This window comes from Neltuma alba, unplaced genomic scaffold (assembly GCF_004799145.2).
Source record: "Neltuma alba isolate B1F8T4 unplaced genomic scaffold, ASM479914v2 tig00002944_pilon, whole genome shotgun sequence".
Taxonomy (NCBI): domain Eukaryota; kingdom Viridiplantae; phylum Streptophyta; class Magnoliopsida; order Fabales; family Fabaceae; genus Neltuma; species Neltuma alba.
The window spans coordinates 280539-305059 of NW_021633078.1; the positions used below are offsets into that span (position 1 = coordinate 280539).

A 24521-nucleotide genomic window follows, 5' to 3' on the forward strand; every position below is an offset into this window, starting at 1 on the left:
CAGGCCATGCATGCATCATGCACGTACGCTCTCTCGTCAGGGCAATAAATAAAGTCCGTTTTAATATGAGAAATATCCGTGCCAAATTAAAGCCACGAGTGTTATGTTTTCCGTTATCATCATCAAATGTACATTTTCAATGACACAATGATAATTTAAACATACGTACGGACGCCACATATATATGGCGCCGATCGGGAACTGAACTGGAGCGCTCCTCGGCCATTTTGGTCGGTTATCAAAATCATTCTCGCCATTTTTTCGTTTCACATTTGTTTGAATGATGAGCATCAAAACCTGATCGTAGACCCTGTCAACTGGTGGTTCCTTCTCCTTTATTTCTCTTTCTTTCGCCGCCGGGATGCGCCCTGTAACCCAACTCTCTGTCATTCGTTACCTGGACGGGACAAGTTTAAGGGTTCCTTGGAGGTAATTTTCTTTCTCAGAGATGTCTCGGCAGCCTACAGCCCCAGCATATCAGAAATCGAAGACCCTCGACAATAAATATGTAAGCAAGGGACAGAAACTCGGTTGATATGCTCATTTCTCCACTCTTGTTTCGGTCTCTATCTATGTTTTATGCTGTTGGTTATTCTGTTTTGGCTTCGTAGAAAATGTGGTTGTAGAAAGGCAGTATTGAAGTTTTATTATTCTCGATTTCATCCGGTAAACTGAGGAAGCATATGCAAATACAACCCGGAGGAAACTTATCACAAGGAATTTAAGCAGCATTTCGATTTTCATTATGCCACCGTCCAACTGCAAGCTTATTCGGACTATATTATTATTTCTGCCTTTTAGTTCAAATTAAATTTAGTTTGTGAATATCATACTGTTCATTTTCTTTTGGTTAGTTTGGATTGTTATATTGAAAAAAACAGAGAAGAGAGAAATTAGCCAATAAGAAAAAAACAAACGGGCGACGATGCTGTTATGTCGATTCCAGTACGCAGAAATATCTAGGCGCTGGTTGTGATTCTGATACTGAACCTCTGAAATAAGGGAACAACGAAAGAAGTCTGATGGCGGAAGTTTTATTATTCATCTTAGTAGAAAATATATGTCTACGAGAAATAAGTTAGGCTTTTAATAGTATAACGAAGACATTTGTATAATCATCACCATGTTTTTTTTTTTATGTATATAATCATCATTTTGAATAGACAAATTGCTAGCTTAATGCCTTGGTAGCACCAGAGATCTGGAGGTGGGCTGTGGTCGTATTGATAGAATACTCTGGTAAAATAAAACGGTGGTAAACAGTGGCCAGATCATGAGGGAGAACACTGTTAACGGAGAGTGCGCGAACAAGTGATATGAAGAGACTAATGTCGGTGGCAGGCAGTAAGAACTGGGCTAGTGAGATCAGGATGTCCGGAGAAAAAGGGAGAAAGGCATGAACAATGAGGGATAAATCGTTGATAATAACTCTGAATAATCAAATTATAGGAAGCAACAATAAATGGGGAAAAAAAAAGCAAAATAAATTACTAAAAACATGAAATAAATCTTTGCAAGTATTAAAGTACAAGGTCAATTCAATGCTAATGGCTTTGCAGTGAATACGTTTTGGCGGAAATTGGATTTGAGGGATGATATTATTGATTGTAGCCAAATGTTTTCATTAAGGAACGAACAGTTATTTTTTCCCCCATTGTCCTTGTAACTTGTGAATTTTCTCCAGTTGTCAATTACCATTGAAAGTTTAATATGGGCGCATCTTGGGTATAAAATATCACTTAAAAATATGTCGAGCTTCTTTTTCTGATGTTGAAATGGGTGTGATAAACCAGGTTCTTAAATTAGCTTATTGGCACATTTCTTATGTTGTACTTCTTTGTGATATCCCAACCTCAGTGAGTGATAATTTGAGCTACGAATTTATAACGGTGCTTCAGCGACTCTCAGTGACATATGGGAATGGTCATTTCCCTTACTTCTGTTTATTGTTCTTTTCATAGTTGCTTGAAGGAAGTCTTTTTGACCTACATGAATAGGGATTGGGTGGCATTGTTATTTTCTTAATTCGTTTTACTCTGTTCTTTTTCTTTAACAGACTGTCTTATCCTCCTTTGTCGTGGTTCTCATCTTATCGTATAAAGTTTACTTTCCCAAAAAGCTAGATTGTGTCCTAGTCTCAGTTTTCTGATTCCAAAAGTAATGGCTTATGTTAATTGGTCATGTATAAATTAACGATCGTGTCTTGTCAGACTTTGCTTAGTCTTGCTTTTACTTTGTTGGTTTTATTTTCTTGTTTGTGATGAGCATGGCTCACTACCTCACTTCCAACTCTGATTACTTTTCCTCTTTTGATTTTTCCTTTCATGTGAAAATTTGAGCAGCTGCTGGGAGATGAGATTGGGAAAGGAGCATATGGTCGGGTTTACAAGGGTTTGGACTTGGAGAACGGAGACTTTGTTGCAATTAAACAAGTTTCCTTGGAGAATATTGCTCAGGAAGACCTCAACATCATCATGGTATGAAAACTTGATTTCTCTCATTTTATTTCTGTATTCTTTTCCTCTTTATGCCATTATGGTAGCTGTTATTTTCTATTGCATTTATCTACTAATTGGGTTCTGTTTTGCCTTTCGTGACTGTCAATGGATGGATCCATTAATGTTTCCAGCAAGAGATTGATCTGTTGAAGGTATTTATTTATCAATTTTTATATGTGATCTAAATTTTCTTTTGCATATTCCTTTTTCTTAGTAATTGTCGTGGTATTATCTTGACCTGTGAATATGTTGTGCGTGGAAGCTTTAGGTGGTAAAACATTCAACATTTTGGAGGTGATATTGCAATGAAAAAGACTTATGAACTGATAAATTTGCAGTGGATCAACTGCGAAATATCTTTTATGAAGTGGCAAAATTGCTGTTATTTGATCGATGTGCATGATTTAAATTTTTAACCATATCCACACTCCATCTCAAGACTCTGGTGCATGTGATCCAAAGATCTGTTTTTTAACATTAAACGTGACAAGAACTTCTTTGTGCACATGGTTTCTGAACAATATAGCAATAACTAGTATTGTGCAAACTGCCCAGTTCTCTTATTAGTGTTTAAGAAACTTAAATTGACAATTACCAGTACATGTTTGCTCTTTATTGTTGGTGGATGATTGCTGAGTTTATCTTACAATAAACTTGGGATTCTGATTTGCAAGCTCCTTTGAAAAGGGCTTGGCCTCATTGTGTATTGCCGCATATGGAAACAATCACTATTTTGCAGATGTTGAATCATAAAAACATTGTAAAGTATCTCGGATCTTCAAAGACAAAGACTCACCTGCATATAATCCTTGAGTAAGTAGGCTCAACTCATTCTCACAGTGTATGGTTATAATTCATCATTTGGAAGTACTTAAAAGTAACACTGGATTTTACTGCATGTTTGCAACTGAAAAGATATGTGGAGAATGGCTCACTTGCGAATATTATCAAGCCAAATAAATTTGGACCTTTTCCAGAATCATTGGTTGCTGTTTATATTGCACAGGTTGGTTAGTCTAATACTATTTGAAGTTTTTCCAGTCTCAGTTACTTCAGTTTTTATGCTAAGCGTGTCATATGAGACAGGTATTGGAAGGCTTGGTTTATCTACATGAACAGGGGGTAATCCATCGAGATATTAAAGGTGCAAACATATTGACAACTAAAGAGGTAATGCTTCCCTTTTTCCCTTTTTCCTAGTTCTGATATTTTAGGCAGTTAGTTCTTACTGTACCTTAAATATTTCTCCTCCCTTCCACTTGAAAAGGTTTTATTGTGTTTGTGTCTCGCATTTCTTGTGGTGCATAAGTGGCATGGTTCTCTACCCTCATGAACTGATTTTTAGAGGCGAAGAAGGTATTGGGAGTCGAGTGCAGTTGCCACAAAGTAAAGGGCTACCAACGGACCAGTTCTTGTAGAGTAGGCTACCAACTTTGGCTTTTGAATAAAGGTGCATTGTTATGAATCTTACAGTAAAGAGCTTTAGCTACGGAGGTGGGCTTGTAAGTCTAAGAGGTTTAACCATCTAGCAGACTAGCCTAGACTAGCCTTTTGAAATGGGCTTTTGATGAAACTCAAGCTACAAACGGTCTTCAAATAGTGAAATAAGCGGAGAACACTTGAGCAAACCACCTTAAACTTGTATTTAAGAGACCAGAGACTCTCATTAACACTATTCACGTATTACTTACCTTCATTCACCCTATCACCCACAACATATTCCCCAATACCCCCCCCCTCTCTCTCTCTCTCACACACACACACCCACGCACATACTCATCACACCTTAGAACCCATGAATTAGTTACTAGCCAGGGCCAATAATTATGGTCCCATCATTTCCTGGCCCACGGGATTTTGCTTTGCCCTTGAGGTGATAAGTTGAAGTTGGGACCTGTGGCTTCTTCCCTCAGCTTAGATGTATTCCCTTCAGATGTCCTCTACCTCATACCATTCATCAGCCAAAATTTGAAAACCAAGCACTCACAAGTGCTTCTCAAGACTTGATTCTGTCCTATGAACTCCATCTTAAGGTCATCAAGTTTCAAAAGCCATAGTTCTTGAATATCAAAGGCAACCATAACATCTACTAAATCACACTCCTGTCCCACCTTGCTAGTTTCTGAAATTGCGGAGTGGTGCAGGAAACCCAGCGGTCCCCATAAAAGTATCCTCATCATCTTCAATAAGTGTAAGTGAAGAGTACCTACTGGCTAGACTTCTATAACATTTTGTTAGCTCCAAAAATAGCACTGAAATGGAAGGTTGGCCTAATGAGAGATGCTTCCTATGTTTTCATTAAGAATCAGAATTCCTTGCCTGTTCTATTCATTCTTCTTCTTCTTCGACAGTTTCCCGCCTCCCTCCATCGTCTTGATTTGGGTCTCGTACATGATGTTAGATACTTTCCTCTTTTATTCATCCACAATTAAACCCAAGGTTGTGTGGTTCCTTATAGATTTTACCTTGTAAACTGATATTGGTTGCTATATTGATTATATTGATTTTGATTCTTGATCTAGACGTGATTTTTAATGGCCTCTTCTCTCATTATATTGATTCGGCTTTTTCATAGCATATGTTAGCAATTTGAATGAATCTTACTAATTATATTGCAACATCTGCCTTTAGGGTCTCGTTAAACTTGCTGATTTTGGTGTAGCTACAAAATTGACTGAGGCTGATGTCAATACTCATTCTGTTGTTGGAACACCATATTGGATGGCCCCAGAGGTATTAATTGTGCAATATTCTGTAGCTAAATTCTGTTCACTTAGTATAATGATCATTTTCATGTTTTACATGGATTTTATTAGCATGCTAGGGTTTTTCACGAAGTCACCTTCATCCATTTGTTTCTCATAAATACTATTCGACTTTTATAACGCTTTATTTACTTGACTTGGTTGTTTCTGTGCATATAAATTCTAATTTTCACTTGTTGCCAGAAGCAACAGCTTGTATAAACGTGCTATGTAGTTAATACTTTATGCATTCATTGACTAGGTATTATGTTGACTTCGATTTTATTGGTATCATCCATCTGTCTAAAATATGCATCCCTACGGTTTACAGGCTTGGTTTGATCATCTGTATTATTTATAGAAATTTTTATTTTGTTATCTATTAAACTAAGCTGCCTTAATAATTCATTTTATATTACAAATTTATATCTTGGCACTGTCTGTGGCATTTTGTCACATGATCAGCATCTTCGGCTTTGGGTTTTATTTGCCATTTTTTAAGATGAACGGAGGAAATGTTGACGAGAAGAGGAAACTATGCAAAAGTAACAGAACAGAGGATAGGGAATCCTCCTTAAATAAAAGCTGATGCTAAAAAAGCAGCACGGGCTGAAGTGTTTAGGAGCCTAACACATCACTAACCAGCAAAGACTGTACAATACCATGAAGCTTTGCTTCTTTTGCCTGCCAAAATCATAAAATTGATGGCTAGCTTCTCTATTACCATCAGGAACTAGGGCATGATAAACTTCCCACCTAAGTATTTCACTCTACCAATGTTAATTCATATATTGAGATTATTTAAGAGCCTAACATGATCTATCTACTAGATGTTCTTATAAATAGTTTACCGCAGACGCCACTAAAGTGGTCTTTTTCTGAAGTCATAAATGCGTCTTAGAACTATGTACCGTCAAGTACGCTAATGGACTCCCATAATATTGCATCGAGAGCTTGTTTAGGTGATTTTGGTTTGATTTTCAGGTTATAGAGATGTCTGGGGTTTGTGCTGCCTCTGACATTTGGAGTGTTGGCTGTACTGTTATTGAACTTCTTACATGCGTACCCCCTTATTTTGATCTACAGCCTATGCCAGCACTCTTTCGTATTGTTCAGGTGTGCTTTTCCGTTTCTTTTTAATTAATGCTCAATATAGGATCATTCAACCTTGCACTCTTCAATAATTTAGCCAGATAACAGCATATGGATTTTTTTGACGCAAAGATCTTTTCGTTAAAAAATGGATCATTTGAGGTTCATATCTTGTTTTATAGAATCGTAATTTGGTTTGATTTATGCTGTGCAGCGCAAGCTTGCTTACTTTTTACCCTTTAATTTTTCCTCTCAGGATGAACATCCTCCACTTCCAGATAGCTTGTCTGCTGACATGACTGATTTTTTGTGCCAATGCTTTAAGAAGGTAAATTGGATAACTTTTCATGAGTTTGAACGTGTTCCTTAATCTATATAGTGTTGCTAGTTGATGTTAGGTGAATTGCTAGTTGATAGAAAAATTGCGCTAAAATAAGAAACAGATAGACCTAACTCTAAGCATTTCCAATTTTAGGGCGTATTGGGAATTACAGATTTTCCTACATGACTTTTAGCATCTTATTTTCTTTTTCTTTTTTTTTAATTTTTTTGGGACCAGAGACTGAAGGGAAAACCACCTAACGCGGGTGATACCCAAACAGTCCGAATATCTTTTTTTTTAAATTTTCTTCTTATTTTTTGGTGACTACTTTATCTTCCCCTTGAATTATGGCTTAATTTGTGTATGTTTCTACAGCTTATGTTTAATCAATGGCTTATTTTGTGGAATTAGACGCCAACATTTTTGCTTGATTCATGGTTTGTATTGTGAGATTCGAGTGCAGAACTTGGTCCCTATAAATACTCTACCGTTTCAATTAAATATTTTTAGCCAGAACAGAGATCCTAAGATTTTTCTTGAAAATTCTGCTGCACATTACAGGATGCTAGGCAAAGGCCAGATGCTAAAACTTTGCTCTCTCATCCTTGGATACAGAACTGTAGACGTGCTCTGCAGTCATCACTTCGTCATGGCAGAACAATAAAGTAATTAGTTTGATGTCTTATTTCTCAGTTGCTATGATATTTCTTGTGGACCAACCTAGAAACTTCCGAGTGTTTTTATCAAAATTTTGTTATTTGTAAAATTGCGTGTATTTTTTACTTGGTTAGAACAAAAATTATATTAGATACGGGAGAGAAAAAAAATCAGATGAGGATAAGAAAGCATCCAAAAAGGGAAAAGAACCAAAAAAACACAGGGAATGAAGATAGAAAATGAAAAACAAGAAGCTTAAGAAAATAACCATGCAACTTAATATCTTCTTTGGTTTCTCATGAGTATTACTATTCAATAGGGCTGTTCATGGGACGGTATTGCGACCAGCCCATCCCGATCCCATCCCAGTGAAGAGGGACGGGATGGGATTTTTGTCCCGTGTCCTGTCCCATCCTGACGGGACTGAGACGGAACCTGGATGTCCCATCTCTCTTTTTTTTAAAAAAAAAACGCAATAATTTTTTTGTATGAAATTTTTTTTATATTATAATGTTTATTTTTCATTGAGCTTCTAAAGATAAAAACATTATAAAAAAAAATATTATGTTGAAAGCTCAATTATATAGTATAAAAAAAGATGTAAAAATAATACTGTAAAAAAAATAGGGTAAAAGAAACACTATATAATGGTTTTATGAATTATTTTATTGAGGAAAGAGATTTTATTGAGATAATACTACAACTTAAGAGTTAAAAATCACTATAAAAATAATAATAATTATTATTAATAAGTAAATTGAGTAATCTAATAATAATTATTAATAAATAATTTTTAAAAAAAACCCCAGAATGGGACAGGACGACCCCATCCCGCGTCCTGTTCCGAAATTTTTTTTGTCCTGTCCCGAACTCACCAAGACCGGGACGGGACAAATTTAACATCCCTATATTCATGTCAGTTTAAGATAAGCGAAAAAAGAAAGAAGTGCATAACACCCATAGAAATTTTAGCTATTTTACTTACTGTGTGATTATTTCTTGGATTTATTGTAATTTTTTATTTTTTAACCCTGTATTCAGGCATAGAATCAAGGGATTGGCAATTATAATTTTTTTCTTGCACCTTAAGTGCCTTTTCCTCGGATAGCTTCACTTTTGGATTTGAATACGTTTTACTCATTCCATTTGAACCATAAAATAGAATTCCTTTTGACGTGTGTTATATTGATACTAGGGACTAGTGCTCATTTTTGTTTCTGGTCATTGTTACTTTAAAGCTGTTCTTCATAAACACTGTTCTGGGCGTTGCATTAATTTTGTGATATGTACACGATTGCTATCTCATGCAGAAATATAGTGGAAGATGATTCAGTGGCCGCAGAGGTTCCTGGTGTTGATCATATGAGATCTGGTGAAAGTTCCTCTGTGGGGAGATTGGTTATTGATGATGTAAATTTCTGAGAATCATTTCTCTATAGTGGAATTTAATCTGGCAACTATTCACTTCAGTTCCAAGGTATTTCCATCACGTCATGACTTCTATTTTTATGGTTATAGGATTCAGCTAAACAGTTGTCAACTGAGGCTTCTGATAGAAGGAAACCTGATGCCAATAATTCAAATTCTCATTTGCTTGATGAGTCAATCGAGAAGCCAGTTCCATCTGATCAAGTTCTTGCCTCGTCCATTTCTGAGAGGTCATCTCCACCAAGTGGTCCTAACAAAATTTCTTCTAATGAAGAAGAGGGAAGATCCGAGCTCACTGGTGATCACAACATTGCTCATCCAAGAGAGAACGAAGAAATGATGAATGGATATCAGCAATCAGAAGTGGACAGAAAGCTGGGAGGAAAAGGCAGTTCAATTAACAATGGTGATAAATCAACTATTTTTGGACTAAAAAGTCAAGTTATTGTTTCCCTGAAGGTAAAACATCATATATTATTCTAGTTGGTTCAAGCATTTTATGTTTTCTGGCTTGATTAAATTAAGAATATCAAAAGTTTCCTTGAAGATCTCCTGTTTTCTGTTTCTTTTTCTTTTCCCTTGAATGTTCTTCATATTACTTTTGGAGTTTGGCGTGACTGAATTTCCTGCTTATAGACGAAATTAAATGTATACACACAGCGGGAGCCTATATCATTATGGCTAATTATTATCCTAAATTCCTATGATTATGCTATCCCTACTATCAAGCAGATTACAACGTCTGCAATAAATGAAAGGATATTTCCTAACTCTAACATAAATCTACCAGTATTTTAATTAGATTCCACTACTGTCAATTCTGTATCATTTCATCCTTAATTTGGTGCCATATGATTTAAAAAATTAGTAATCACTTTTGAATGGATCTCTCAATTGTTCTTATGCAATAAATTTCGTTTTTATGTTGCAGCCCATCCATTACTCTATGAAGGGGCTTCTGACCTTCACATTCTCTTTATCTGTGCTAAATTAATTAAGAAAATGTTTCGTTGATTTTATTTTTCAGAAAAGAAAAAAAAACAACTCTCATGAGACTTGTCTGATTGCTATATGAAGGCTAGGAAGATGTCACAACTTATGGAGGGAAATGAGCTGAGTAGATTTACTGACCCTCCTGGAGATGCCTCTTTAGATGATCTGTTTCATCCGTTAGATAAGCACCCTGGGGAGCTGGCAGCTGAAGCTTCCACGTCTGCATCCACGTCAAATGTTGGGAAAGCTATTGCATCTATGAATAATCCTGGGAAGAATGAGCTGGCTAGAGAGTTGAGGGATACAATTGCTCGGAAACAGTGGGAAAAGGAGAGTGAAATTGGACAGGCAAACAATGGTGGGAACCTGTTGCAGCTAATGATGGGAGTTCTAAAAGATGATGTGGCTGATATAGATGGTTTGGTACGTTACTCAGTGCCGAAAACTAATCTCTTTCTGAGTTCCACATTTTCAGTCTTTGAGTTTTTCACTTTCATTTTTTTTTAATCAGATCTTTGATGAAAAACTTCCTGGAGAAAATCTCTTTCCTCTACAGGTACCAAACATCTATTGAACAGCAAAATTCTTTCTGTAATTTTATTATTTTGACATAGGTGTGTAGTAGAACAATTCTTTAGACGTCCTTAACCCTTGATTTGGATGGAGAGAAAATGACGGAGGAAAGAAAACAAGGGAGAAAAATTAGGGTAGAAGTGAGCTTTTTCCCATTTAGATGGGGGAGAAAAGAAAATGAGGTAAAGTGAAAACACAGGACTTATTAGTTATTTCCCCCTAGTCCCCTACGGATGATGGAAGCCCCTTGAGAAGCAGCACCCCATTTTCTCCCATGGAGAGAAAATGAGGAGAAAGCTCATTTTCCCTTCATGCCCTCCATCCTTCATTTTTATATTATGTTTTTAGCATTTATTAATAATATTGAATAATATGTAATTCATTTATTTCCTTTTATTACATCTAATTTCAAAACATTATCCACTTTTTATTTTTTTACCTTGAAAAATAACATTTTTCTCTGAGTTATTTGGTTTAAAAAGATAGTAATATGAAAATATATCTTTATCAAATAATTTGATTTTAAATTATTTAATGATGCTAATGTTGATATGATTTTTTCACTGTGTTATTTAATTTGATTTTAAACATGATATATTTTAACATAGAAGGATATTTTAGTCATTCAGGTATTTGTTCATTTTTTTTATTATCTATTTTCTCTTGTTTATCTAAACTGAAAAAGTGATCACATTTTCTCTCCATTTTCTCTCATCTCATTTTTCTTGCTCCCGACTTTTCTAAACACGTTTAGATGTGGGACTCCTATTCTCCAGGAATCATAGACAAACCATCCCTTGCAAAAGAAAGAAGGTTCTTCTGCTTTTAGATACTTTGTCATTTAATTTTCTTTTATTTCTTGTCTAAGTGTTTAACCTTTTCAGTACTACTAATCTCTGCATCATTTTTTAAATCAATTTTATGGTATCCATAATCCATCTCTTGATTGCCCATCAATTAAGCCTTGTATATTGGAAAAACTACCCTTTTGCAGATGAAAAGTTCTTTAACGCAGGTAATATAAGAAGTGAGTTGTGGGCATAAGGGTGCCATATAAATTGAGCTTGACTTATGATTTTTTTAATCATAATTTTGCTTTTAGGCTGTTGAGTTCAGCAAATTAGTTGGGTCATTAAGACCAGAAGAACCAGAAGAAGTAATTGTTTCTGCATGTCAGAAACTTGTTACTATCTTTCTGCAACGTCCAGAGCAGAAGATTGTTTATATTACTCAGCATGGCTTACTTCCTCTAACAGACTTGCTCGATGTTCCTAAAACTCGTGTATGTTGTCTATGACCATGCCGTAGTTGGCTTTTACTGGTGTTATTTTTAGGTGCAGCTAACAACTCACTTTCTAGCACATGAAGACACTTAAACTTCTTTGGTCTTTGCAGGTTATATGTTCGGTGCTTCAACTTCTAAATCAAATAATCAAGGATAACACTGATTTTCAAGAAAATGCTTGTCTAGTTGGATTGGTAAAGACCATCAGTGTTCTTTTTAATTCTTTCTATATATTTTTCATGTAACCTTTACTAATTTCTTTGATTATCTATATTTGCTAATTAGATGTTTACTATGTTTATATATGATTATCTCATTTAGTAATGCCTGCAAATAACCTAGGATTAGATTCGTTGAAATTGATGGAATAAGACTTATTGCAGAGCATGGAGAAATTCAGAGACTGATTGTTGTGTGTGTTCGTGCTATTGAATATGGAATACATAAACAAAAACAGTGGTCACACTGTTTGGCCAATTTAATTGCAAAATGTCTGCACTTTAAACTGGTGTACCTAAACTGATCCTAACTATCCAATATACCCAAATACATGAGTTGACACAGAAATAAAATGCAATGATGAGGGAATTAATATTCACCAAGGCAGCATGCAGCACCATGTGATAATAAGAGCACGATGTCAATCAATGCTCCCCCTCAAACTGGGAGGTTGTATTGATCATGCCTATCTTCGAGCTCAATTTCCCAGATTTGATCCGATGAAATTGGAAGGAGAGAGAGAAATTGAAAAGTGGATAGGAATTGTGAAAAGGAATGATGTTATGAGACTAGTTACCAATGCCTGAGGAGGAATCCGGTGACTAAGGTCATCACATCCGGAGAGGGGTTTCAAACTCTAGAAGCAATAGAAACTCTATCTTCATACGGTTCCAAAAATGAGGGCATATAGTAAAGCATAAAAAATTTGAGATTGCTCCGGTAACTTGTTAAAAATGAATACAAGGAGAATAGAAGTTGCGAAGAATGATAAGGGGAAATATAGAGTTGTATTCTCTCAATGTGGACTTTGGTAAGCGCAGGTAGAGGCTCTATTTACAGGCATCTCTTTTGCCTTTAATCGGTGACATTTCTTTTACGTTGTTTTTTTTTTTCTTTTTTTGAATTGAAACTCGAAATCATTACAAAAGAGCCAGAAGACAAAGCAGTTCAACCCTTCCTCCTTTTTTAAATAGGTGGAGGGTGGTCAAAAATACAGAGAGGATTGTCTAGAGTATGAGACATTTTAGCTAAAACATCGGCTAAAAGAATTTCTTCCTAGAGAAAAGGTAGGTAGGACCCTCCAGTTGTAATTGAGGAGTATCCTAGTGTCCTCAATGATGTCTTGCAATGGGTGATTCTGAGAACAGCCTCTCAAAATGAGACTAAGAGCTTCAGTACAATCAGAATAGAGAATGACGCTTCAAAAACCTCTTTTACGTTGTTTCATTTACTAAAGCTTGGTTTTTTCCTTGAACACTCAAAGGTGTTTCATCCATCAAAGTATTCTTCTTAGATCAACTCTGAGATTTTTCATGTTGTGTGAAGGCACATTAATGTTCTTCTAATGGTGGGTGCCATCAAATTCACCAACCATGAAGACGCCAACAAGTTCTTTGTCCGCCAATAAGAAAAATGCTGTTGCATTGTTTGGCTCAGTCTCTTTTGTATAACCTATGAGGTACCCAACCCTGCGTCTCCCCTCAGTACCAAGCTCCACTGCTTGGGACACTCCCTCAAATTTCTTAAATTCAATTTCTCAATGGCAAGTTGATTGCAAGAGACGTTGAAAGCCTAAGCTCATCAAGGGAACTTAAGCCTAACCTGGATTCATCTCCCGTAGCGTTTCTTGAATCTTGGCGTTTTCCCCTGTTTGACTCGCAGTTTAGAACCTGATTCTGATACAATGTGGGATTATAGAGCCTAATTTCATAATTTTTGTATTTATACAAGGGGATACAAATTGTTTACATTCCATAATAATATTAAGGGACAAAATCTCCAATACTAGTGTCATCTGCAAACAGCTATCAATCAGCGTCCTATTTATAGCCTGATTACATTGACTATTTACATTAACTATGCATAAATGCATGAATTATTACATTGGCTGATGTCAAATACCTTAGCGGTGCATCGATTTTGTCGAAAAATTACATGTCAGATTCCCGTTATAATGAGCTTTGCCGCACCTGATCGTCCTCGGGAGATTCGTATACAAGCAGCTTATTTTTTGCAGCAGCTTTGTCAATCGAGGTATAGAGTTATTTGTATATAGTTTAGTTCGATTTCTTTATACTTTGGAAATAATGAAATTTTGATTCTTGGGGTTTGATGCAGCTCTTTGACATTGCAAATGTTCATAGCTTGCCGTGGAATACCTGTTTTGGTGGGATTTCTTGAGGCTGACTATGCCAAGTATAGGTTAGTTTTTTGTGCTATGAAGGAAACTATTAGTTATTGCTGTTTTAATTTTTAAATGGTAGAGATTATAATAAATCAATTTTTGAAGTGGTCGTTGACACAGTACAAGAGCTTCTCCGTCCATATGGTCTACAGTTCGATCTTTCCAGTTTTCTTATGAAATTAAGCTTCAGCACAAGATAAATTGATCTGTGCTTCATCCACATTTCGTAAGAGATAAAACATTACATAGTTCTTGACAGCTTAAGCGTTTTAGTTGAATGGTCCTTGGCAATTGGCATAGCCTATATCATTGTGAGGGCAAATCTAGTAGATGTTTAAAAATGCACCAGAAGTGGCACAAATGTGGCGTAATGCACTTTTTTCTTTTTCCGCCAGCAGTAGTGTAATGTACATCAACCTAAATGCCTTCCATGTTTATGTTCTTTCAACATGCTTCTATCATGTATATTCTGGGTGTGCCTGGGAATATCTTTCTTAACCTACTCTTTCTATGATAAATGTTTTTGGTAAAATGTATATTCTAAAGTTAAGCACAATATTAGCTGACAGAGGAGTTCATATCTCAGGGAAATGGTTCATCTGGCTATTGATGGCATGTGGCAGGTCTTTAAGCTTCAGCGATCTACCCCTAGAAATGATTTCTGCTGCATAGCTGCAAAGAACGGAATACTCCTTAGGCTCATAAACACCCTTTATAGCTTAAATGAGGCAACTCGACTAGCTTCAGCATCTGTTGGGAGTGGACAGAATGAGACACTGTTATCTTCCGTAGATCAGCAAGATCTCCCGTCAGAGAGGTATGGAATAATTGATCATCAATTGGAACCTTCACATGCATCGAGCTTCCATCTTCAAAAATCAGATGCTAGTTACCTTGTGGGTGATATGACTCAATTTAACATTGCGGCTGCGGAAGTTACATTGTCAGAAAAAAGTCCAATTCTAGTTTCTAGGGATTCATCAGTTGATCAATGGAAAACTGATCCTTCTCAGGGAGATCTTGAACTTAGACAGCAACGTATCAATACTACCACTAATCGGACATCAACTGATTGCCCTCAAAAACTAACAGAACGTGCATCAAATGGTTTATCAATGTCAGCTACCACACAAGAAGAACAAGTTAGGCCTCTTCTTGGCCTGCTAGAGAAAGAGCCTCCGTCTCGACGCTTCTCTGGACAGCTCGAGTATGTTCGTCAGTTATCAGGATTAGAAAGACATGAAAGTGTTCTCCCTTTATTACATAGCTCTGATAAGAAACCTAATGGCGAACTAGAGTTTTTGATGGCAGAATTCACAGGTAACACTGTTCTAATTGTGCGCCACATACCATGCTTCTTGTTTCAATAAAGAATTTATAAGAGAACAAGATGCATGAAAGAAGATACTAAGCCAAGCACTCTATACCTATTTGTGATTGTCAACCGAGTTTAACCTGTAGAGAAACAAAGAACAATATTTTAAATCGGATTTTTTCACTTTCTTAGCGCAATCCTTTTTCTCTATTTATACTTGCAATGTAGGTCAAGTCGAGCGTTAGTGCATGAGGCAAAAAGGAGATATAATGTTCTGATTTATCATGTCCTAAAAACAGAAAAATCTTCTTCTGCCTCTTCGTTATGACTTGCCGATGGAACCCACAACACACACTAGTTCCTAACTTTTAGGAGGCTAGAGTCTCTCCCGTCTGCTTGTTTAGCCCCCACTAATCCCGTCTCCCCAAAAATATACAGCGAATGACCCTTCTCTCTCTCTCACACGCACCTCACACACATGACTCAGCCTTGGCCCGTTGGCTACGGATCCAACACTTGCATCGGAATCTCCATGATTTTTTTCATTTATTGATCTTCCTCACCTCACTTTGATGTGAGTCTTGACGTTGAGCACAGTATTACCCCTAAATCATGTTTTTCTCATACTAACCACCAACTTATTTTTTCTCAGGCTATCCATTGGTTGGCTCTGATGGCATTTAGAAAAGCAGAGAAATGATGTGATATTCTAGATACCAAGTGTGTTAGTGGATACGAATTAAGCGAGCATGCATGGAAAAAATAAAAGCCACATGAATTCAGAAATAAAGGCTTGCTAAAAAAGGAAATTACTAGTCTAACACTTTTTTCATAAACCACTTGCTTCGCATAAAACATGTGCTTAATTAGGTCATAAATTAGAAGGTCAAATTTGAATTTCAAGTCATAAATAATAAATCATAGTCAAATTTGAGCAGTATATGTAGTACAAGTCCTGCCTGCTAATCACAACTTATTCTAACCTAGCTGTTGCACACTTAGATTAATGAAATATGCGAAAAGGCGATCTCTCATGCAAGATAAATATCCAGGAAAATTTTTGCTTTTTCACCCCCTTATACTGAGCAAGATGCACCAAACTACTGTGAGCACACTGGAAATCCTAATAGAAATTATCAAAAGCATCTTCCGTCCGGCTGAAAGTAATCATTTCATTTTATGATTACAGAATGAGTTAATTTAAATGATGGAAGAAAATTCTGATTTCCAATTTGTGGTTCATAATCTTTTAGGTCTTCTACTTATAACAATCGAATTGAAATATTTAGATAATTGTTTAATAATCTGCGTATTTACATATAAATAATAGTAAGGAAGGAATTGGTAGTAGTTTATGACCTTTATGAAAGGGAGGGAAGTACAACTGACTTACTGTCAATTAGTTACCATTTAATAACAGGTCGAAGGAGATGGAATATAAATTTCTATTCTTACGCTTATATAAGTGAGAGTTATTGGATTGTTGGTTGTTTGAAGACTACTAAAGAAAGTGCTGGATGCCAAAATACCTGCCATTTTGATTTCAGCATCCCGAAGCTTCTGGTGTAATATATTTGGCATCCTCTGTTGGTAGTCTGCACCTACGTTGAACCCAGTTTTAGCCTGTATTAATGAGTATATTAACATAGTTCTCTGCCTTCATTTTTTGTAGTTTGTCTGTCGCTTGTGTTTCCTTGTGAATATATTACTTTTATGGTTATGAAGATGTAGCTCAACGGGGAAGAGAAAATGGGAATCTTGACTCCAGTGCTAGAATGTCTTTCAAAGCTGTTCCAAAGAGATTAGGGTCTTTAGCATCTAATTATGTAGCTGTTCCAACATCTGGGAGTGTATTGCGGACAACTTCAGGTGTATTGAATGCTAGACAAGGTGATGAAACTTCTACTGGGTTACTTTCCCACACAGTGTCATCATCGAATGCAGATGATGCGAGGGAGTACCTGGAAAAAGTTTCAGATCTTCTTTTGGAGTTTTCTCAAGCAGATACAATAGTAAAGTCATACATGTGCAGCCAAAGCTTGCTAGGTCGGCTTTTCCAGATGTTCAATAGAGTGCAGCCTCCTATTCTGTTAAAGGTGTGGTGCAAAACCCTTCCTTTGACGATATCCCACATAATATGTAGTTTAACTTCCAAACAATTTTTGCTGTTGCCATTTTTCTAGGTACTGAAGTGTGTTAATTATCTGTCAACTGATGCTAATTGCTTAGAGAATCTTCAACGTGCAGAAGTAATAAAGTACTTGATACCGAATCTTGAACTCAAGGAAGGGTATCTTGTATCACAAATACATCATGAGGTATATAAAGAAAATCTTTTTGAGCCTTCCATTTGATGTATGAAGATCCAATCATGACTGTGAATAACATTTTGTTTGACTTTTGGGTTATCGTCTATATCAATTATGTTTATATTCCTCATGAAGCTTTTGTTCCCTGCTTTTTAAGTCTTTCATGGTAATTGCGAAAAAGTTTAGTTTTGGATTAAGGGGAAAAGTTCACTTTCAAGAAGACTGTAAGTCTAGCATGTATAACATTTCACAACCTCTTACTTCAATACATTTCAGGCTTTTTTGACTCAAATTTCCACTTTTATTGCCCTATTGCTGGTTTTACGAAACTATTTTCCTTTCTTTCTCCAAGAAATATCTGCATTACTATTTTTTACCTAATACTGCTTCTTGACAAGAGATCCTGATTTGACTAGAGCTTAATTTTGTTGATCTTTTCTCAAGGTCCTGAACGCACTGTTCAATTTATGCAAGATAAATAAGAGAAGGCAAGAACAAGCTGCTGAAAATGGGATCATTCCCCATTTGATGCACTTCATCACATCAAATTCTCCCTTGAAACGATATGCCTTGCCTTTATTGTGTGACATGGCTCATGCTTCTCGCAATTCAAGTGAGCAATTAAGAGCACATGGTGGTCTGGATGTGTATTTAGACCTTCTTGAGGATGAGTTTTGGTCTGTCACAGCATTAGATTCTATTGCTGTTTGCTTAGCTCATGACAATGACAATAGGAAAGCTGAACAAGCGCTGCAGAAAAAAGATGCAGTTCAGAAGCTCATTAAGTTTTTCCAGTGCTGTCCTGACCAGTACTTTGTGCACATTCTGGAGCCGTTCTTGAAAATCATCACGTACAATATTCTAATTCCTCTGTTTATTTTTCCTATAATTAGAATCTTATTGCGTTCTGAATATTTGATTGGCAACTTAGTTTTGCATGAAAAGCTTATGAACAAAGAACTGCCGCCCTAAGGTCATTGCATCTTGTTTCATGCCTGATGACCCTTATATTCTAAGTCGAATTCTGAGGGGGAATGTCAGAGAATGCTCATGTAACTATAGTATGGAATCACTGAATCGGCAAATGTCATAGTTATTTGATATTGTCTATATTATTTAGCATTGATTATATTGGAGCCTCTTATTGTTATAAATGAAGAGTCTCATTGTTCGGATCCCTACGGATCCCTAGTTTTACACGCATAAAGTCCAAAACAGTCTTTAATTTTGAAACAGCAAAACCAAGAGATCTTTGTATGTACTATATATTTTGTGAGCATATGACCACCTGGAAATAGTTTTATATCTCTGTCTTCCATTTTGTCGCATTCCTTTCCTTCTTTGCTATTAGATTTTCATTTTAATTAGTGTGATCATATGACTTTATTGCAGAAAATCTGCACGTATCAACACCACACTAGCTGTAAATGGTTTGACATGCTTGCTCATTGCAAGGCTTGATCATCCAAAAGCTATCGCTCGTCTAAATTTACTAAAGCTGATCAAGGTAAATCTCTACATTTTTTGTCATTTATTCTCTTTGAAATGCATATAATTGCTGATTGGTATGCAAGCTTCAGTTTTCAGAATTGTGAATAACCTAAATTTGGATGTTCACTGTGGGCTTAAACGCATTTGAGTTATCAATCGCAGTCTGCTTGGGTCCACTAACAAAGATTGCAACTGTACAGTACATCTTCATGAAACAGTATTTCTGAACATCTTTATGCCCGAAGGCCTGTGTTAATCAGCTAAAATGACTAGAGTTTTTTTAAAAATGAAATACTCTTCTTTACATTTTGTCCTAATTATACGAACCTCCTATCTATTTTGATTAACTCTATTAAGAATATTTTTAAAAAATTATTTTTTTAGTTAAAATTTATATTAAAATTCTTTTTATTTAATAATTTACCCTTCATAATCCTAAGTCTCTAAATTTTGATTAAAAAGTTTTGAAGAATTTAAATTTTTTATTTTTGCTTAATTATTTTTATTTTTACAAACAACTGTTTAATATTTTCATCATATTGGAATAGAAAATTAAATAATTTATTTAATGTAGACATAAAAAACTTGAATGGAAATTTATGAATTTAAATAATTTCTATAATCTCTCAAACTTAGATAATTTATATTATATGATTGAAAGCCATTTAAAAGAAATCTAAATAAATAAGTTTCAATATTTGTGATGAAAAATTAAAATTATAAAATTTTATAATAAAATCAAGGTAGTCCTTCTAATAATAATAGCTCTCACCAACACATTTAATTAGCAAAGATATGTTAGAAAAAAATAATACACATCAATTATAAATAACTAACTTAACTTGTTTTCTTAATCTCCCCAAATTGGTCAGTTAGCTCTTATAACTAGGACCAGAGGTAGTACATTTTATTTTTAAAGGAGGTTTATATATGCTTTCAAAATAGAATGGAGGTTTTCGTAATCTAAGTAAATCATATGAGTAGCTAGTGTATTTCACTTCTTTTTCCTTTTTTGGATAGGCTTTAAAATGACTAGAGTTAAAACATGGGGGATAGAGGTGTTCCTCGTGCAAATGTCCCATTTATGAATTGTTGACTGTAATTATCTATTGTTGATTTGAAACTGATTGAGATAGAACGGATGACTCCTCTCAACATGTACGCACTATAATGGAACTCTAAGATGCTGCATTGAGTAGTTCTGACGGGCAAGTATGGTTATATTTTTGTTTATATTGTACAGCTGAAACATTAAATGTTAAAGTGAGTATAAGTTTCTGTTCCAACAATGTGCATATGAACTCATAGCAACACTGAAAAGGACTCTAAAAATTATTTGGTAGGCTGTCTACGAACACCATCCACAGCCAAAGAAGTTGATTGTGGAGAATGATTTGCCTCAGAAACTTCAGAGCTTAATAGAGGAACGGCGAGACGGACAAAGTTCAGGAGGCCAAGTGTTGGTCAAGCAAATGGCCACTTCATTACTTAAAGCTCTGCATATAAACACCGTATTATAAATGTAGGTCCCCGAATCTGTTCCCTCTCGAATGTATTTTTATGGAAATCCAATCATTAACATGTAAATATTTGTAGTTATTAGAGATAGGATTTGATAAAATTTATTTTTATCTCTCTATCTTCGACCCAAATTGATTCCGGTAGCTGTATTTATTCCTTCATGAAATATAAGAAGTTATTTTGACTCCCTTTCCGCATTGTGTGAGAGCCAGGAACACCACTGGTATGCAGCCAATTGGCAGCTGCTGCTGGTCTCGAAGGCGCAACAGCGTCGCCCATCCCAGACAAACTCAATGACCCAAAATACTTTTGAAGAAAGCTATAAATCTATAAATTCCACAAGAACCGTTGAACTCTATCAATGATCAAATACTTTTTAAGCCATCAGGCATCTATGACAAAAAATTTTAATACACATATGGTACACTTAATCTATGACCCTAATATATGAATGACTAATTGCTATATTAAAAATTGATGATAATCAATATTCATTAGGAACTTGTCTTGCAATGGAACGAAGGAAACGAGTGAGAGCCTTTTCAGCCCGAATTTTCGCTGTTTCTACTTTTCTCTCCACTTCATTAGCAACTTCCTGTTCTTGTGCTGAGTGCACCATTCTTACAAGCTTCCGTAACTCCTGATCCAACTAACCCATGAGAACTCATAGGGCATTATACCGCTTGACGGTAAAAGGACAGATTATTGATTGCCATGAAGAAATTTTGGGATGACAATAAAGTACAAATTTTATCGGAGTAAAAGTGCAAATGACTTTCTCCGAATTTTCAAAACACAAACTTCTCTCATTATTCTACTAAAAGTACGCAACCTAAATAGGAGAAAACGGAAGACTTGTGTAAATTCACAAGGACTTGAAAACTCACGAGAGATATGTACAATTTATCCTCCATTTTCAAGAAGAAATTATGTGAGCTACGAAAATTTACAAAAGAAAAAAAATATATATATATATATAATTAACCAGAAACTCAAAATAGTCCCTGCAATTTATTTTAAACTAAGAAAAGTCATTTGAACAAAATTTAAGAAAATTATGTTTACCTAATCAAAGAAGAGTTGAGCGAACAATATAGAACCCTCTAAAAAGAAGTAGAGGAAGGCCGAAGACAACGCTTAAGGAAATCATTGATAGATATCTTTCAATTAACAACCTATCTAAAGATTTGGCTTTAGATAGAACTCAATGACATCGTGCAATCTATATAGCCGACCCCACCTGGTGAGACAAGGCTTTGTTGTTGTTATTGTTGTATGTTTAACTAATCAATTTTTAGTCTACTTTAAGCATATGTTGGATAACTTGTGCGTAAAAAAATTGTAGTTTGAATCTTCTATAAGTTAAATCTTGTTTTTAATAGTGATGAAAGTTTTGAGGTCATATTTGAAAACATTTCTTATATAGCATGTATGAAATATTACACATCCAGCCATACTGATGATCATTAACTCTGCCAAATGTGTACCAGTTCAGCATGGCATCCAGGACAAAGAAGACCGAAATGTTTCATTCGGTTGTATTCCCTCTATGAAGTATATCAAAGAAGGTGACGTGTTTTACCGGTTCTAAAATGTGCACCCAAGTAAAAATGTATCATGCATTTGAAGCTGCACTGGAAAAGTGGGGGAAGAGAATCCCACAGAAAAAGGAAGAGGAAGAAGACATTACCTGACGATCAAACTCAACCTCCTGCAATGAATAAACTTCATTGGTGATTTTAACATCTTTATTGACCAGACCATCAAACCATCTAACTGCTCGAGCAACGTGCCAATCAGAATCCTGATAAAATACTCCAAAAGTAAGAATGTAATCATACGACATGAAATAGATCAGTGACCAATACCCGAGGAATCCAGGAACATTTATATTCCACCTGCTATGAAGAGACTAATTAGCCACCAGAATCAGAAAGCGAGAATTGATTTTTTGTATCCCGAGGGATAGGGTCATTTGAAGGATTCAATTAACTCGACATGTTGAACAAAAAGTTGTGGATATGTTATGGATGTGTGCGTGTGTGTGAGAGCACATTGTGTAGCATGAATACTAATATATAAATGAATACCTCATCATCCTCGTCAGGCTCAAATTCCGTAAGTTCGTCGTCGCCTTCAAGAACCTCAGAATCTGAGCCACATAATTTTTGTAGCTCACTGTGATTGCCATCTTTTGTTGCTTCTATTAATTTATCCATTAATTCAGGTTGCACTTCCCGCAGCAATTTTCCTGACACAAATTCGGTAAGTATGCAGCAAAAAAAAAACTGCATCAAATAGCAAATGAAGGTCACATGAAATTACCTTAAAATCTCAAATGGTAAGTGCAATTCAATCAACTGGTTAGTAGTACCATGATTGGCCCGCGACAAATTCCCATGCGTTAATTCAATTGAATATACAGTAAACCAGAGAGGGTTTAAAGAAAATAAGTTAAATAGATAACAGATGATGCCCAGAACTAGACATGGGAAGAAGCCATAAGGAAAGAGGGTCTGAAGAAGTAGAAAGGAGGAGGAAGAGCATGGAACTAAGAAAGGTACACAAAACACATCACTGCCATAAGAATCAAGCGAAATTTAAGGAGGAAGAGCATGGAAACTGAGAAAAGTACGCAAGACACATAACTGCTATAGGAATCAAGCGAAATTTTCAAGAATGGAGAGCTGGCTTTAGAAAAGGGGTGTGCATTATCAGCAGAAATAGAATCAGATATTGTTCTGTTAGAAGCCAATTTTTACCTATTTTCTTCGAAGATAGTATAAGTCAGAGGAAGGTTGACGAAAAGTTTTTGTGAAGTATGTGGATACTTACCACAGCTATATATTGAGCTCATCATAGTGTAATAAACATGTTGTTCAGGCAAAGGCCCATGTGCAGCAAGTTAGAACGATGAGCTGAGCTGAGCAACTAAGTCATGTAGAAAAACAAATCCAATGGCTAATGCATTAGGAAGTATATCTTTCGATGACCAAATTGTGTATCTGTTTCAGTTAGTACGAGCATATTTCCCCAAAAGATGCTTTCAAGACAAATAAGCATTGGTCTACATACCGCAGCTTATCTTTAGGTAAGTTTGCAAGACAGGTAGCCAATACAATATTCTGCATTCCAAATAAAAAATTTAAAGAGAAATGAAAAAATTACCAATATAATTGAACTGCCTCCTCCTTCCTTCGCGGACATCCGGTCTTAATCTCTATGGCAAAACAACAAACACCTTCTCTTCAATAGTAGATTAAACAAAAAAACAATTATTCCAGAGGCAAAGGGGGAAAAAGACAAGCTAACTAGCATAACTCATCTTCATTATTAAAATGGAAAATCACCTTAACCAGCATTAGAGCTTCAAACACTTCTCGGTCCACAGAAACCACTCTGCAATCCAAAACAAATTACAGAAACCTTCAACCAGTGATACATCACAACTTTCTAAAAGTAAGCACCAGTAGAAAGGAAGTGGCAATGTCTGCTAATTCAACCTGAGTATTCGCTTGATTTGAGGAGCAGAGAAAGAAGCCAGCTCCATACCCCAACGCACAGCACGCTTAGCCTCGCGTTTCAGCTGATTGCGGCTCTTCTTAACGTCAGCACTCGATTCATCACTGTCAGCTCCATCTTGAAGCACGGCGTCGTCGGAAAATCGAAGAGAGCCAGAGCGAAAATGGAGATTTCGATTAGATGATGAAACAAGAGGGACCAAAGAGAAATGAGTAAAAGAGGTTGGCTTGGCGGGCTCAAGAAAACAGGGCGAGCTGAGGAGATGGTGAAGGCTGATGCCACAACAATGGTTCGGCATGCGCGACCCCCGCCATGGCCATTGCCTCATTAGAGGTCGCCAAAGTTGAGCCATTTGCGCAAACCTGCT

At 36.0% G+C, this 24521-nt stretch overlaps 2 protein-coding genes across 3 annotated transcripts; one reads left to right on the forward strand and one right to left on the reverse strand.

Annotated features, from left to right (window-relative positions):
* Positions 1-266: 266 nt before the first annotated feature.
* Positions 267-20829, forward strand: LOC114739838 (MAP3K epsilon protein kinase 1-like). The gene is made up of 24 exons (XM_028927921.1): positions 267-508; positions 2343-2477; positions 2630-2650; positions 3238-3311; positions 3414-3504; positions 3585-3668; positions 5130-5231; positions 6227-6358; positions 6591-6662; positions 7218-7321; positions 8624-8723; positions 8832-9200; positions 9819-10157; positions 10246-10290; positions 11410-11589; positions 11703-11786; positions 13754-13845; positions 13930-14013; positions 14583-15316; positions 17037-17407; positions 17495-17629; positions 18065-18471; positions 19013-19127; positions 20455-20829. Exons 1-24 carry the CDS (start codon positions 449-451, stop codon positions 20629-20631), a joined length of 4107 nt encoding a protein of 1368 aa, XP_028783754.1. The 5' UTR covers positions 267-448; the 3' UTR covers positions 20632-20829.
* LOC114739841 (UPF0307 protein plu4061-like) lies at positions 20537-24521 on the reverse strand. 2 transcript variants are annotated; one of them, XM_028927931.1, is made up of 6 exons: positions 24136-24521; positions 23983-24031; positions 23801-23852; positions 22723-22883; positions 22323-22436; positions 20537-20607 (listed from the first exon to the last, which is right to left on the reverse strand). In XM_028927931.1, exons 1-6 carry the CDS (start codon positions 24504-24506, stop codon positions 20596-20598), a joined length of 759 nt encoding a protein of 252 aa, XP_028783764.1. In that variant the 5' UTR covers positions 24507-24521; the 3' UTR covers positions 20537-20595. The 2 variants fall into 2 exon arrangements, with proteins under 2 accessions (XP_028783764.1, XP_028783763.1); XM_028927930.1 differs by lacking the exon at positions 20537-20607 and adding an exon at positions 21100-21272.

What these genes read in the sequence shown, in the direction of transcription:
- LOC114739838 (XM_028927921.1), top strand. Translation starts at nt 449, where the DNA reads ATGTCTCGGCAGCCTACAGCCCCAGCATATCAGAAATCGAAGACCCTC. An exon ending in CGTCATGGCAGAACAATAAA is followed by an intron (nt 7,322 to 8,623) that starts GTAATTAGTTTG and finishes TATCTCATGCAG; the next exon opens with AAATATAGTGGAAGATGATT. An exon ending in AAGTTATTGTTTCCCTGAAG is followed by an intron (nt 9,201 to 9,818) that starts GTAAAACATCAT and finishes TGCTATATGAAG; the next exon opens with GCTAGGAAGATGTCACAACT.
- LOC114739841 (XM_028927930.1), bottom strand. Translation starts at nt 24,506, where the DNA reads ATGGCTCAACTTTGGCGACCTCTAATGAGGCAATGGCCATGGCGGGGG. An exon ending in AGCCTGACGAGGATGATGAG is followed by an intron (nt 22,437 to 22,722) that starts GTATTCATTTAT and finishes GTATTTTATCAG; the next exon opens with GATTCTGATTGGCACGTTGC. An exon ending in AGGTTGAGTTTGATCGTCAG is followed by an intron (nt 21,273 to 22,322) that starts GTAATGTCTTCT and finishes TAGTTGGATCAG; the next exon opens with GAGTTACGGAAGCTTGTAAG.